Source organism: Physeter macrocephalus, chromosome 12, assembly GCF_002837175.3.
Source record: "Physeter macrocephalus isolate SW-GA chromosome 12, ASM283717v5, whole genome shotgun sequence".
Lineage (NCBI taxonomy): Eukaryota > Metazoa > Chordata > Mammalia > Artiodactyla > Physeteridae > Physeter > Physeter macrocephalus.
This window is the reverse complement of record NC_041225.1, coordinates 77,932,170-77,946,707: the sequence shown is the minus strand read 5'-3', so window position 1 is coordinate 77,946,707 and position 14,538 is coordinate 77,932,170. Positions and strand designations below refer to the sequence as shown.

Here is a 14,538-nt window from a genome sequence, read left to right as displayed (position 1 = left end):
CTAAAATTTGAGTCTGGTTTTTTTTTCAAAAGCTTTATTTGAACTATTGCCTCCTTTTCAGTTTACAAATAAGGAGAATAACTGACCAAGAAGCATACCTTTTTAAGCATCAGAACTCTAATTTTAATGGAAATATTTTTATGACACTTTCCTGCTTTCCTAAACAGAATATTGTATACAAAGTATAATGAGACTCTCATGTTGACTCAAGGTTGCCAAAATGGTCAATTATTTTACTAAGCTTTAATACTGCAAAGACTTCAGGACTACTTGGATATATATACAGGTCTATTCCTACGATGAATAAGCCCCATACCACTGTGCTTTCTCAGCTGTCATTTATCATCTTTTATCATTGTCAGTATGCCATTGATTCTAACCTTCTTCCTTATCTCACACATAATTGTGTAGTTAGTAGCTTCCAATTTCTTTTTTTTTTTTTGGTTTGTCAGTGGTCCATTTTTTTTTTCCAAATGAAATCTTACATAAATATAAAAAATAAAAAGATTTGTGCCATGGAAGTGGAATAGTGGGCCTAGTGACCTGCTGCTAATAAGCCTCTATACCTGGTTTTCCAGTGCACAACACTGAGGTGTCTGATGGAACCCCAGGCCACCCCCAAACTAATACCACTGGTCAAACCTAAGAGTGACTTCCTCTATTCTGAAGGATGAATTTTTGGGGGGAAATGTCATCTGGTATCTTGCACAAAAGGCAACAACAAAAAAGATCCATGATCTCATTACTCAGTAACCTCTGAGTATAACAAACAAAAAGAAAAGAAAAACATTTATAAAGTTCAAAAATTTAAACAACATAGAAAGGTAAAAAAGGAAAAGAAATGGCTTCTTCAATCTTGTGCATACCCACCATTACACCAAGACCTTTTTCCTCAAAGGTAACCACTATTAAGTTACTTGTGATTCCTTCCATAAGGTATATGAGTGTGTATGTGTGTCTATATATATGTGTGAATAAAGCCTTTTAAATAAAACTTTATGCATACAGAAGCTATCACACTATACTCTGTTATGCACTTTGTTTTTTCATTTAATAATATATCAGCAATCTTTTTCTAAATTAATCTTTGACAGTTGTGTTTCACATAGTTGAGTTATCCAGACTAACTTCCAGATCAGCAGATTACTGTGGATATGACTGATTTTGTTTCTACTGTCTGTGTCTGAACATGATGAGGCATTTTCTAAGAGAAGCATGGTGGTAAAATGCTCAGCTTTCTCCATAAACATCATTTATTCCACAAGGTGTCTACAATGGAACACTATCCTCAAAATAATATAAAAAATAGCTATGTTATACTTTACTACAACAGAACCTAATCACCGTGTGTAACCATGTTTCCATGGAAAAAAGAATTTAGAGTTCCAACTTGGAACTGGAAATACCTCTCTAGACATAGAACAGCACAATGGGAAACAAGGGTTTTAGACTCAAAAGACCTCAATTTTAATCCTGGCACTGTCAATACTAGTTTTATCACTTTGAGCAAGTTACTTAACTAAAGTTCAGTTTCTCATATGTAAAAAGGAGATAATGGTATGTATTTCTCAGGCTGTTCTGATCAAATGAAGTAACAGAACATTGCCTGGCACACAGTAAAGTACTGTTAAGTCCCTTTCCATTCCCCTATAAAGGGATTAGGATTTCCTGATTAGCTTCAAACTCCAATGGACTACAGAAGGGGGATGGGGCAGGGAGTAGGCAACGGAGCAGAGATTCAGGGAAACAAGGGACAGGTATAGGCATTCTTGATGGTTAGAATGGATGAAGCTCCTACATAGCTTCTTGATTCTGACTATTGCCTCAGTTACTGTCTTTATTTTTGCTCTCATGGGTATAGGAATTGACCCTCTCCTTTGCTTTATATTTCTACTATCTGCTGCTTTCATTTACAGACCCACCTCCACTTTCCCTAGACCACAGCAAGACAGAATTTAGTCCCAATTGCTCCTCCTAAAGTTTCACAGTTAAAAAACAGCTGGTATAAAAACACACCTGTAGACTGACTTCTAGAATGGCAGAGTGAGGACCTCAGTGAACTCACTCACTCTCCCTCTGAAACAACGAAAATAAAAGCAAACAAACAAACAATTTCAGAACTCTGGCATTTAATGAAAGCCACAGAATGAACTATAAAATTCAAGAGGAACTACTGAACCTTGATGCCCGTAAGAAAAGCAGCAGCCCAGGCACCTGAGGTGGAATATGGTCCAGATAGTGCATAATTAATGGAAATGCCAGTTCCAATCCTGTCTACTGGCTGGGGAACCCGTGATCTTTATCCCTCTGAGGTCAAGTTCATCTCATTTCCCCCCTAACTACCTGTGAGAATTAAATAATGTTATACGGTGACAACGCCAACAACAAAACACTCATGAGTATGGTCATGAGTTATTTACCTAAAAAAACTTGCTAATTCCAACATCTCTACCTTACACATGAAAGATATACTATTTGCAGTCAAACCATTTAAAAGCTTTAGACTTTGTTTCAACACTGTGCTTTACCTTTCCATGAAGTTATTATCCATTAATATTTCTAAAAAAGAATGACAATAAGGCCAAAACTGTAATCTGACATAAACCAAAATGACAATACTGATATTCTTTGGCAAAGCATTTCTCTGCACTGAGCCTCAATCTTTCTAGTATGTTTATCAAAAGATAATTTCTACTTCTTCCTCTGTATTAGAGTAAGCTGTTTCTCATGCCTAGATGTTTTAAAGTATCCTTTCTTCAAAGCACCAATGCTACAATCATAATGCCGTTCTTCCTCTGATTTCAAGACAGCATTTAAAAAACAAATCTTAACCCAAACTATCCAATCCATACTGTACCATAAATTTATAGACTCCCAAACGTATATACAATGTTGCAGTAAAATGGATTTACTTATATTTTACTTTTATATAATCAAAAATAGCTAATAATGACTTTTCTTAATTTGAATTAAATTGCATGGGGAAAACAAGCAAACACTAATACATGTTTTACTAAGATTAAACTCCTACCTTAGGAGAAGTGGAGAGATCTCTTCCTGCAGACATAACTGTGTTTTCATTTACTCCTCCTGTCTTTGGTGAGATGGCTGGTGGGGCAGGGGCTTTTCTTTTTACTCTCCTTTCAGTTTCCAGTTCTTGAACTGGACTTACCAAATTATTTGGAGGCGGAGTTGGTTTAGGTTCATAAAAAGGATTTGATCTAAATGAAAGAAGAATTATTGTTAAATGTCTATAAAAGTAGTTTACTCCCAATTAAAATACCATAAGATTTTCATTTATAAAACTAGAACATACTGAAAATGATAAGGAAAAACCCAAACCAATGATAACTTACAATCTGGAAATAGGCACTCTCAATCTTTTGTTCTGTTAATCATTAATAATAAAACTTTCCCTTTTAAAAAATATTTTAAAATCTTTAAAATACAAAGTCATACTCAGCTCTGCTATATACAGACCCTTGAGAAAATGTTTGTAATAAGAGTAAATCCTACATATTCTCCACACCCACAGAAAAGGAAATAAGATGAGAAAACATTGATTTTTTTTTTTTTATGCTCCTTCACCAAACTTTTTTTTTCTTGAATTTCTTCTCTTCCTCTGTGTTAAATTCCCTTCCCATTAGGGACTATCTTTTAGAAGTTCATTCAGTGAGGTTCCTTTAATAGCAAATTCTTCCAGGCATTGAAAATGTCTTCATTTCTGCCTCATACTTAAATGACAGTTTAGCTGGGTAGTTTATTCTAGTTGTTAGTTAACTCATCTCAGCACTCTGACATATTAGCCCCCTGTTGGCTTAATATTGCTCTTTTGTAAGTCATCTTTTGTCTCTGGTTGCTGCTAAGGTTAAGATCTCTTTATTTCTGGTTTTGAGCAATCTTACTAGAACATGTCTAAGTGTGTATTTCTTTTAAGTTTATCCTGTTCCAGAGTCCTTGAATCTCCTATGTGTGGAGATTCATGTGTTTCACTAGTTCTGAAAAATTGTCAGCCATTATATCTTTGATAGCCTCTTCTTTATTTTCTCTATTCTCTTCTCTAGAAAATCATATTAAATACATGTTGAATTACCTCTCTCCTTCATATTTTTACAAGTTTTTATTCCTCCTGTACTACATTCTGGATAATTCCTTCACATCTATAATCCAGTTAACTTCTTCACTTTTCATTTGTGTCTAATTTAATGTTCAATTCTCCATGAATTTTTAATTTCATAAGCATATTTCTTCATATGGCTGTGTGTATAATACCTTAGGTACAAAAGATCTGAGTCATTAATCATTTATACATATTTATTTTATAGTCTCTATTCGATAAATCTATCATTTGAATTCCTTGGATTTATAATCCTTGTGCTTCTTTCGTCTCCTGACTCTTTCTCTTAGTAAACTATTTCCTTGTGTATTTTGTAATTCTAGATTGTGAGTTCAGGACTTGATCTGAGGAAGTCTTGTGTAGTTGCTGGGAGTCCTGCTGTTCAGAGTGTTTCATGCTTGCATTTGCCAAGCAGTTTAGGAGGCACTTTGTTTCTTACTTTCTTGGCTTGGGGGTTCCCAGATCATCCTGCCAGCATAGCGTCAAATCCACATGAAGGCAGGCCTATGCTTATAACTTCTTAGGGAAGTCTTTTTTTTTCTCTACCTGAGTCTAGCCCAGGCAGAAAAATCTTCCTTGTTAACTCCCTTTATGAGTAGATATTTTTCTAGTTACTTATCCGTAAACACAAGTATCTGGTGTTTATGATGATTATTCTTCCTGTTACACAGTAATAAACTTTTATTCTGGCTACTATTTGTTTGTTGCATTTTTTTCCCCAACACCAGTCTGTTCCCTAGAATTCAATCTTTATGCACAGTAACAAGAGAATTTCTGAGTCTGCAAAGCTAAGAACCAGATCACCCAAACATAATAATTATACCAAGGCAACACCACTTAGTTATATAAAGTCTGTACTGGTAATAGCCTTCTATGTTCAGTTATGCATGTTCTTTTAACTGTAACAGTACCAGATTCATTGAGAACCAATAACGAAGTATCTACATCTCTGCCTAAAGTCAGTCAGCTCTCACAAGACTCAGGGGACCAAGTGTATCTAGACCAGAGGGGAAATATACCATACTTTTGATGTCACTCTCACTCTGTGCTCATTTCAACAGTTAGTGTCTTGTGACTCCTTCCCATTGAGCTGGGGATATAGCCTCAGAATTTTTCTCACCTCTGCTCAGGCCTTGCAGAGTTATTTTTCAAACTCTAAGAGTAGTTCAAAGGGAGGTAAAAATAAAGAAATGGGCTAAAAATAATTTTTTTAACTCTAAAACTTAGAAAAGAAAAAAAAATCTCCCTTCTCCCCCTCAGAACTTACTATTTGCTAACTGATGTTAAATGTTTCAGGACTGAACAAATCCACTACAGTCTAACTGAATTAATTGAATCATGTGAACTATTTGGGTGATATTTTTAAAAATTATTCCTGGTTACACCTCTCTATAACAAATTTCCACAGTAGTTTGTAAGACGCTAGCTGCTACAATATTCATTATTAATTTGTCATATAAGTATGGTTAGTTTTTTAAAAAAACTTAGAAGTGTTAGAGGATAGATATTTCTATTACAAAAGGATCTGTGTTTAACAGAGAAAAAAATGACAGAATTCCTTATACAGGCAATTTTTTCAGTGCACTTTAATAATTCAATTTACAATACTAAGTTGCATGAAACTTTTATAAAACTTATCTAGCATGTATAACAAAGATATCTAGATACCGTCCTTTTTCTTCATGTCTCTCTGCCTCCTTCTAACCACCTGAATATTGGTATTCCTTGTATATTGAAGGTAAATGCAAGTAGAAAAGCTCAGATAAACTAATTTCCAAAGTTGGTTCCTGAGGCTCATAATACTAGAAACATAACAAAATGGACATTTTCTTGAAACAATTAGAGCTGTGTTTCTCAATCCATTTTACAGTATGACATGTAGTAAAAATGAAATTTGTATGCTATACTAGAGTGAACATAGGAAGCTGCTGGAAATTGAAGGTACCAAGGACTCCAGCTGCCCCAGACCATGCCTGACAGCCAAGAATACTAGGGTAATCAGTATCTCTGCAGGCCTACAAGCCACCTGTGAGACAACAGTGTTCTAGGCACCACTGGTTAGATACTAAATCATAATAAGTACAAGAAGCCTCTACTTATAAGGGCTTTAAATGATCCTCCATCTAGAGCAGAGATTTCTAACTAAAACTTAATTTCCTACTCTCTAAGAGTGAACCGGATATACTTCCATGTATATGAAATATCCAAAATAGTCAAATCCATATAGACATATATAGGTAAATTAGTAGTTTTCAGGAGATGGGGAAAAGGATTAATTGGAACTAACTACTAATATATATGGGATTTCTTTTTGGGGTGACAAAAATGTTCTGAAATTAGACAGTGATAATAGTTGCACAACACAGTGAACAAACTAAAAACCACTGAAGTGTACACTTTACAGTGTGGCATTTTATGTTATGTGATATATATCTCAATTTAAAAAGTGCTATTTTAAAAAGAGTAAATAGGAATAGTACATGTATGTGATTATGAACAGTACTCCCTTCTCTGTAATGACAAGAATTATATAATTTCTGATAAATACATTAAAAAAATACTTAAACAGTAAGAAAAAATTATTTAAGGAATTAGCATAATTTCCACATTCTGTTATCATCTATGATTTGAATAATCTGTTTCAAGGCTTCTTACATCACTCTGAATAAACAAGAATTATTTTTATTCTTATACTGTACACTTGAGTAATAGATGAGCTATATCATTAACTCACTGTGAACTAAAAACTCATCAGTTATGTTAAGTGGAAAACTGGACAGAACAAATGACATTATTCATTGTTTAAAAATATAATTAATCCAAGAAAAAGAATTACAGAAAGAAAAACTAAAGTTGATTAGAAACAGTACTTGCAAACATAGTGAAGCAAGGGTGGAACAAAATCTGTAGTCTTTTCCTCTCAATTTGAAAACTTATTTTTCTTAGAAAAAACAATTCAAATGTATTAAAATGAGTGTGTAGCTTCCCTGAATAAACTTCAACGACAATTTCCCTTGGGAAGCTGACACACAACCATACTAGAAATGATTTCACACTGGACCTCAAAAGTCACTTCATAAATGTTTTGAAAAATATTACTGCCCTATCAGTTTTCATTTTTGCTACATAACCAGAATGGCTGAACTAACCCCCAAACACGAGAAAACAGCAACCCATACAGTTGCTAAGTGTAAAGGACACGTGCTAAAAGCCCTGAAGGGTGTACACTTTCTCCTCGGAGCTGATGGATAATGCTGAGTTTCTGAAGGTTGTTTTAGAACATCAAAGAACAGAGCACTATTTATTCGTGAGAGTTTTATGTTAGAGGATCCAGGAAGAGTTTGGTAATGGAAGATGAGTCATATAGGCTTTTCACTTGATGAAAGGTCATAAGTTTATTACTGAAGTAAGAACAAATTCTGGAAGATTTCTGCTACTTAAGTTGGACCTACAAACTTTTGGAGAAAAAGATGAGAAATACCAAGTAAGTAATTAACACAGAGTTCTTCCTGGACATTAGCTGATGAGCAATCTTTAGAATTTATGGATGTGTTCCTTCAAAAAAGCTGAGTGTTTATAGACTACCTCTGGTAACCTCAGATGATTGAGCACTTTAGAATGCTCTTTATTCATGGGAAACTTTGTAAAGGCTATGACTTTCATGTGGAAAAAAGAATGGTCAAAAGGAAACACCTAGTCATTCTGATTTTAGTTTTTATTAAGGCATTTCAAAAGTTTAAGCAAACATTGGATGTCTCTTTAATTTGTTAATAGGAGAGAGGAGGGTGTGTGTATGTTGTGTAATATTCATGCATCTTGGAATGACTGAATGCTTGTATTTAAAGTTTGCATTTACATTCAAATACTCTAGGTGTGTGGCTATTACTCAGCACCTACACCACCCATGAGAAATTTTATTCTGATCACACATTAGCTATTTCAAAGAAAACAAATATACGTGGATGGATCTAGAGACTGTCATATAGAGTGAAGTCAGAAAGAGAAAAACAAATATCGTATATTAACGCATATATGTGGAACCTAGAAAAATGGTACAGATGAACCGGTTTGCAGGGCAGAAATTGAGACATAGATGTAGAGAACAGACATACGGACTCCAAGGGGGGAAAGTGGTGGGGTGGTGGTGGTGGTGGTGTGATGAATTGGGCGATTGGGATTGACATGTATACACTGATGTTTATAAAATGGATGACTAATAAGAACCTGCTGTATAAAAAAATAAATAAAATAAAATTCAAAAATTCAAAAAAAAAGAAAACAAATATAACAACTTTAGCAAGAGTAGAGCAAACTTTTTCAACCCCTGTATAGTTATTAATTAGTATTGAGATCTCAACCTGGGTTTGGAATCAGATGATTATTATGATGTAATTCCCATACTTATAGGAGATTAGAAGGTTTTTAGGTTTCATCAAAACCTAGCCATGCCCATGGAAGCATGTAGCACATGTGAGAGTAATTAGCCATGTATTGTAAAATGAGGAAAGGTTGAAAAAGGCAGTTCTAGAGCCAGCAGAAAACAAGTCAACTACCTCATTCTTTCAAACAAGTCTTTCAAATATTTGAACTTGGTTATTATAGTTCCCTTAAACCATCTCTTTTCTAAGTCAGATAGTACCTATGCCCTCAATCACTGCTCATTTGATGTGGTTTCTGGACATTTTAATGACTCTGTTGCTCTACTCTGTTAACGCTCTGAATCATCAATCCCCCTTTTAAAGTGCAGTACCTAGAACTAAAATACTGCTCAAAATGGGAGTTGACAAATGCACAGGAGAGGGAGGACATTTCTCCCTTCACACAAAGCAACTGCTACCAACTTTCATACATCAAAGGAGCCTTTTTATTATTCCCCTCTCAACACATACATTCCATATTTTGAAAGATTTTCCTACTACACTGCATTTTGAAAGAAATAACTATTTTCCCCAAGATCTAAATAATGTTAATATGATAAAATTCAGTATTTCCAAGGAAAGCAAAGGCCGATATAGCCTCACTGCAAGTAAACATATAATTATTATTTAGTTTTTAAAAAATGTTAAATATTCTGTAGATCTCCCCTGTTCCACATCAATTATTTTCAACAAACAGACCTAAAAGCCCAAGAATTCCAGGCTGGGAATCACTCATGTGACACAGTATTTCTGTTAATAAAGTTAAACATTGCTGTGGTTTTCTTTTTGTTTTTTTAACAGCTTTATGTACATATAATACAGTAAATGGCACATATTTAAAAAGTATAACTCGATGAGTTTTCTACATATGTATACAAGCGTGAAACCATCAGTACGATCAAGACTACAAACATTTCCAGTTCTCCAAAAGTTTCCTTGTATCCCTTTTAATCCATATCTCCCTCCACCTCCAATCTCAGGCGACTATGCATCTGCCTTCTCTCGAAACAGATTGTATTTTCTAGAGTTTTAGATAAAGGATAGCATACAGTATATGCTCTTTTTTGGTCTGGCTTCTTTCACTCAGCATAATAATTTTTAGATCGATCCATGCAGTTATATGTATCCATACTTTGTTTTTTATTACTGAGTAGTATTCCACTGTATGTATATACCACAATTTGCTTATCTATTTTCCTATTGATGGACACTGGGGTTATTCCCATATCTTGCTATTATGATAAATAAAGCTGTTAAAATATTCAAGCACAAATCTTTTTGTGGACATATGCTTTGATTTCTCTTGGGCAAATACCTAGAATTAGAAAGGCTAGGTCAACAGGTATATGTTTAACTTTTTAAGAAACTGCCAAATTGTTTTCTAAAATAGTTCACCATTTAGAACTTTGAGAGTTCTGAGAGTACCAGTGGCTCCATGTCCCTGACAGTATTTGGTGTAGTAAGTCTTTTAAATTTTAGCAGTTCAAGTTGGTGTGTAGTGATATCTTATATGGTTTTAATTTGCATTTCCTTGATGACTAAGATGTTGGGCACCTTTTTGTATACACATTGGCCATTCTTACATCTTCTTTTGTGAAATGTCTGTTCAAATCTTTTCCCTCTTTAAAAAAGATAGTTTGTCATTATTGAGTTAAGAGTTCTTTACATATTCTTGATAGAAGTCTTGCCAGATAGGTGTTTTGCAAAAAATTTTAGCCAAACTGTGGCATGCCTTTTCATTTTCATAAGTGTCTTTTAAAGAGAAAATGGTTTAATTTTGAAAAGTCCAAATTATAATTTTTTTCCTTTGACTCTGTTTTTTGCATTCTGTTCAAGAAATTTTTGCCTAACCCAAGTTCACTAAGATTTTTCTCCTATGCTTCCTTCGAAAAGTTCCAGGGTTTTAATTTTCACTTTTAGGTGTATGATCTATTTTTAGCTAAATTTTGCATTTGTTATGAGGTAAGGACTGTAGTTCTTCTTTTCTGGAGGGGTGGGGGGATGGATATAGACCTTTAGTTGTTCTGGCACCATTTGTTGTAAAGATTATCCTTGCCTGACTTCCTGTGCTACTTTTGTCAAAAATCAATTGGCAATATATGTGTGGATCTACTTCTAGACTTTCATATTCTCTTTCATTTAACTATATGTTTACTTTAAGCCAATACCATGATGTCTTGGTTAATGAGTCTTGAAACTGGAGAGGGTAAGTCCTCCAACTTTGTTCTTTGTTTTGAAACTTTGTTTCAAAATGGTTTTGGCTATTCTAGGTCCGCTGTATTTCTATATACATTTTAGAATTAGCTTTATCAATTATTACCAAAAAAATACTTCAAAATTTTGATTGGGATAGCACTGAATCTACAGATCAATTTGAATCCATGGCCGTAATATTTCTTTCCATTGTTTTCTTTCAGCAACCTTTCGCTGTTTTCAGCATACAGGTATTGCATTGCACATCTTTGTCCAAATTTTTCCTTGAGTTTTGGTTTGTTTGTTTTTGGGATGCTTTTGTATATGGTATTTTATAATTTTCTATTTCTGATAGTTAATTGTTACCATTGAGAAATACATCTGAATTTGTATACTGATCTTGTATCCTGTAACCTTGCTAAATTTACTTTTTAGTTCTAGTAGACTTTTTAGAGATTCCTTATGATTTTCTACATAAATAATTATGTCATCTGTGGAAAAAAGATAATATTGTATATCTTCAAATAACATGTATAAGAAGCTTAAAATAGTATTTTTCAATTTCCCCATGCTCAGCCTTTGTATGACGTCATGTTTTACTTCTACCCCGTTCCCAAACCCAGAATATATTATTTAAACTTTAAAGTCAATTATCTTTTAAAGAGATTTTAAAAAATAAAGACATGTATTTTATATATACTATTTATTTGCCATTTCCTGTGCTCTTCATTCTTTTGTGCAGATCCAAATTTCCAAGTAGTGTCATTTTTCTCCTGCCTGAAGGACTTCTTTGTAATATTTTTTGCAAAGCAAGTCTGATAATGATGAATTATCTCAGTTTGTGCATGTCTGGAAATGTCCATTACTTAGACTTTTTTTTTTTTGGCTGGAAATAAAAATTTGTGTTGGCAGGTTTTTTTCTTTCAGTACTTATATATCACCTCACTATCTTCTGACTTGAATTGTTTTTGTTGAGAAGCCTGGCAGTAGTTTTGTTCATCATTCTTGTGGTTCATTTTGGGGTTCATTCAGCTTCTTAGATCTGTAGGTTTATATATTTTGTTAACTGCTAAAACTTTTAGCCATTATTTCCTCAAATATTTTTTCTGTTCCCTCATCTTCTTTCCTCTCCTTTTGGAATTCCAGTTATACTTACGTTAGATTGCTTGAAGTTGTCCCACTGATCCTCTGCTCATTTTTTCCCCTTTATGTTTTTTTTTTTTAATAAATAAATAAATTTATTTATTTATTTTATTTTTGCCTGCGTTGGGTCCTTGTTGCTGCGCACAGGCCTTCTTTTAGTTGTGGTAAGCAGGGGCTATCCTTTGTTGCGGTGCATGGGCTTCTCATTGTGGTGGCTTCTCCTGTTGCGAGCACGGGCTCTAGGCACGTGGACTCAGTAGTTGTGGCTTGAGGGCTCTAGAGCACAGGCTCAGTAGCTGTGGCACACGGGCTGTTGCGCCGAGGCACGTGGGATCTTTCCAGACCAGGGCTCAAACCCGTGTCCCCTGCATTGGCAGGTGGATTTCCAACCACTGCACCACCAGAGAAGCCCCCGCTTTATGTTTTAATCTGGAGTTTCTACTGCAAAGTCTTTAGGTTCACTAATACTTCCTTCTGCAGTATCTAACGTTAATCCTATCCAGTGTATTTTTCATCAGATTCTGTATATTTCATCTTTATAAACTGAATTTGGACTTATTTTTTGTCTTGCATGCTCATGCTTTCTTCCACCTTCTTAAATATCTGGAGTATATTTATATAATAGTTAAATTACCACACTTGTCTATTAATTCCATCATCTGTATCATTTCTGCATCCCTATCTAAGGACTGAGTTTCCCCCTCATTATTAGTCAGATCTTCCTGCTTCTTTACATGCCTGATAAATTTCTGATTGGCTGTCAGACATTGTGAATTTTATGTTTTGGATGCTTGATTTTTTGGTATTCCTTTTAATATTTTGGGGCTTTGTGTGGGATAGTTACGTGGAATCATTTTGGTTCTTTTGAGCTCTGCTTTTAATCTTTGCTGGGAAGGCCCAGAACAGCCTTTAGTCTAGGGCTGTTCCCCCACTACTGGCACAATACCCTTCTGAGCACTCAACTTGATGTCCCATGTGTTAGGAAGTCTTTCCTCTCTGGCTGGTAGAAACCCAAACTATTCTTAATCCTGGGTGAACTCCAGGGATTGTTCTAATTGTTTGTCCTCAATAACTTCCTCATATGCGTACTCTGATCAGTACTCAGTTAAAGACTCGAGAAACTTTCTACAGATCTCTGAAACTCTTCATGAGTAGGCTGTTCCTCTCTGAGACTCTGTCCACAAGTTCTAGCCACCTCAGTACCTCCAAAGTCCAAACTCTGCCTCCTCAATGCAGGGAGATTCTGGGGTGTTTGGGTTCTTTCTCCCTGAATTGCGGTTGGAAATTCTCTCCCATAAATAAAGCTTGGACAAATGTAGGCCTCACATTCTTCGTTTCTGTTCTCTCAGGGATCCTGTGCTATTTGTGTCCAATGTCTGAAAACTGTTGTTTCATACATTTTATTCAGTTTTTTACTTGTGTAAGACAGAAGCTATATCTAGTCTATGCTACTCCAGCATGGCTGGAAGTTTTACTGTTGCTTTTTAAACATACTTAGAGCCACAGTCTGCGGCTACATGTGTTGCAATGTTCAACTCCAGAATACAATGTGAACATACCTTCCTCCTATCCCCAATCTAGATTTGAGTAAAACAGAAACCCTAATCACACTGACTATTAATATACTAAGCTTGTGGTCAATAAACCTCTCATTTGGGTAAGAATAGTGACTCAAATGCAGATAATTCCCAATTTATAAATGTCATGATCTCATTGTTTGGCATTTGAATAAATCTTCTCATCAAATCAATATCATAAATGATTATTTGGTTCCCACAATAGACCCATAACATAACTGAAGTGTAATGCCTTCACTAATCGATTAAAAACACCTAAGTACAATTTATAACATGGTTGCTGTGGGAAGACACAACTGGAATTCTAACCAGAGATTCCAGGAACGTGTTTCCTTCATTTGTTAGTTTAGGGTGCACACATAATCATATGGAAAAGGGTGGGAGAATGAGGGTCAAGACTGTAAAAATTTGGATGGGGGATGAGATAGATACTAACATGTAAACTATACATTAACATAGGGACAGACCTCTTTTTACCCATCTAAAGGTATATTACAGAAAGATCTCTTTAGTTAAAATATGATGATAGCAAAATGAAGTGTACTTACTCATCCAGCTCCTCTTCTTCAGCTTTAGAACTATCAGCATAGAGATACTTGCTCATGTCCACCGGTCTTATATTTTTTCTTTTTGTAGACTGGGGAGGAGAATCCTTTATAGTTACAAAGGTTTCTGGCTCATCAAATGGGTTCAAATACTGTGGAGTCTGTACCTCTTTAAAGGGACTATAGCTGTTATTATAAAAGGATTCTTCTGGTTTTTTAGGTGAAACTGTTTCAGTGATTTGTTCTATAAAACAATAGCAAAAGATGAATTAAATCAAATTAATACTATCTGATATTTTCTTATATATTTAGTGTTTTCAAAAATACTCAATCTTGAATTAATAAACTCTATGGGGTTGAAAGAGTGCAGATCAATAATATGTTTTATGAAACTGAATTATTTGTAGTGAGGTGGATGGACCTAGAGTCTGTCATACAGAGTGAAGTAAGTCAGAAAGAGAAAAACAAATACTATATGCTAACACATATATATGGATTCTAAAAAAAAAAAAAAAAAAAAAAAAAAAAAAGGTTCTGAAGAACCC

General features: G+C 34.7%; 1 protein-coding gene across 4 annotated transcripts in view; it reads right to left on the bottom strand.

Annotated features, from left to right (window-relative positions):
- Nucleotides 1–14,538, bottom strand: part of EHBP1 (EH domain binding protein 1) — a 343,347-nt gene that overhangs the window by 171,282 nt on the left and 157,527 nt on the right. For all 4 annotated transcript variants that reach the window (XM_007108111.4, XM_024133485.3, XM_007108113.4 and 1 more), the window contains exons 9-10: nucleotides 13,997–14,237; nucleotides 3,032–3,221 (exon numbers count right to left, since the gene is read on the bottom strand). In XM_007108111.4, the coding sequence (XP_007108173.2) occupies nucleotides 3,032–3,221; nucleotides 13,997–14,237 (431 nt within the window). The remainder of the gene's footprint in view (nucleotides 1–3,031; nucleotides 3,222–13,996; nucleotides 14,238–14,538) is intronic.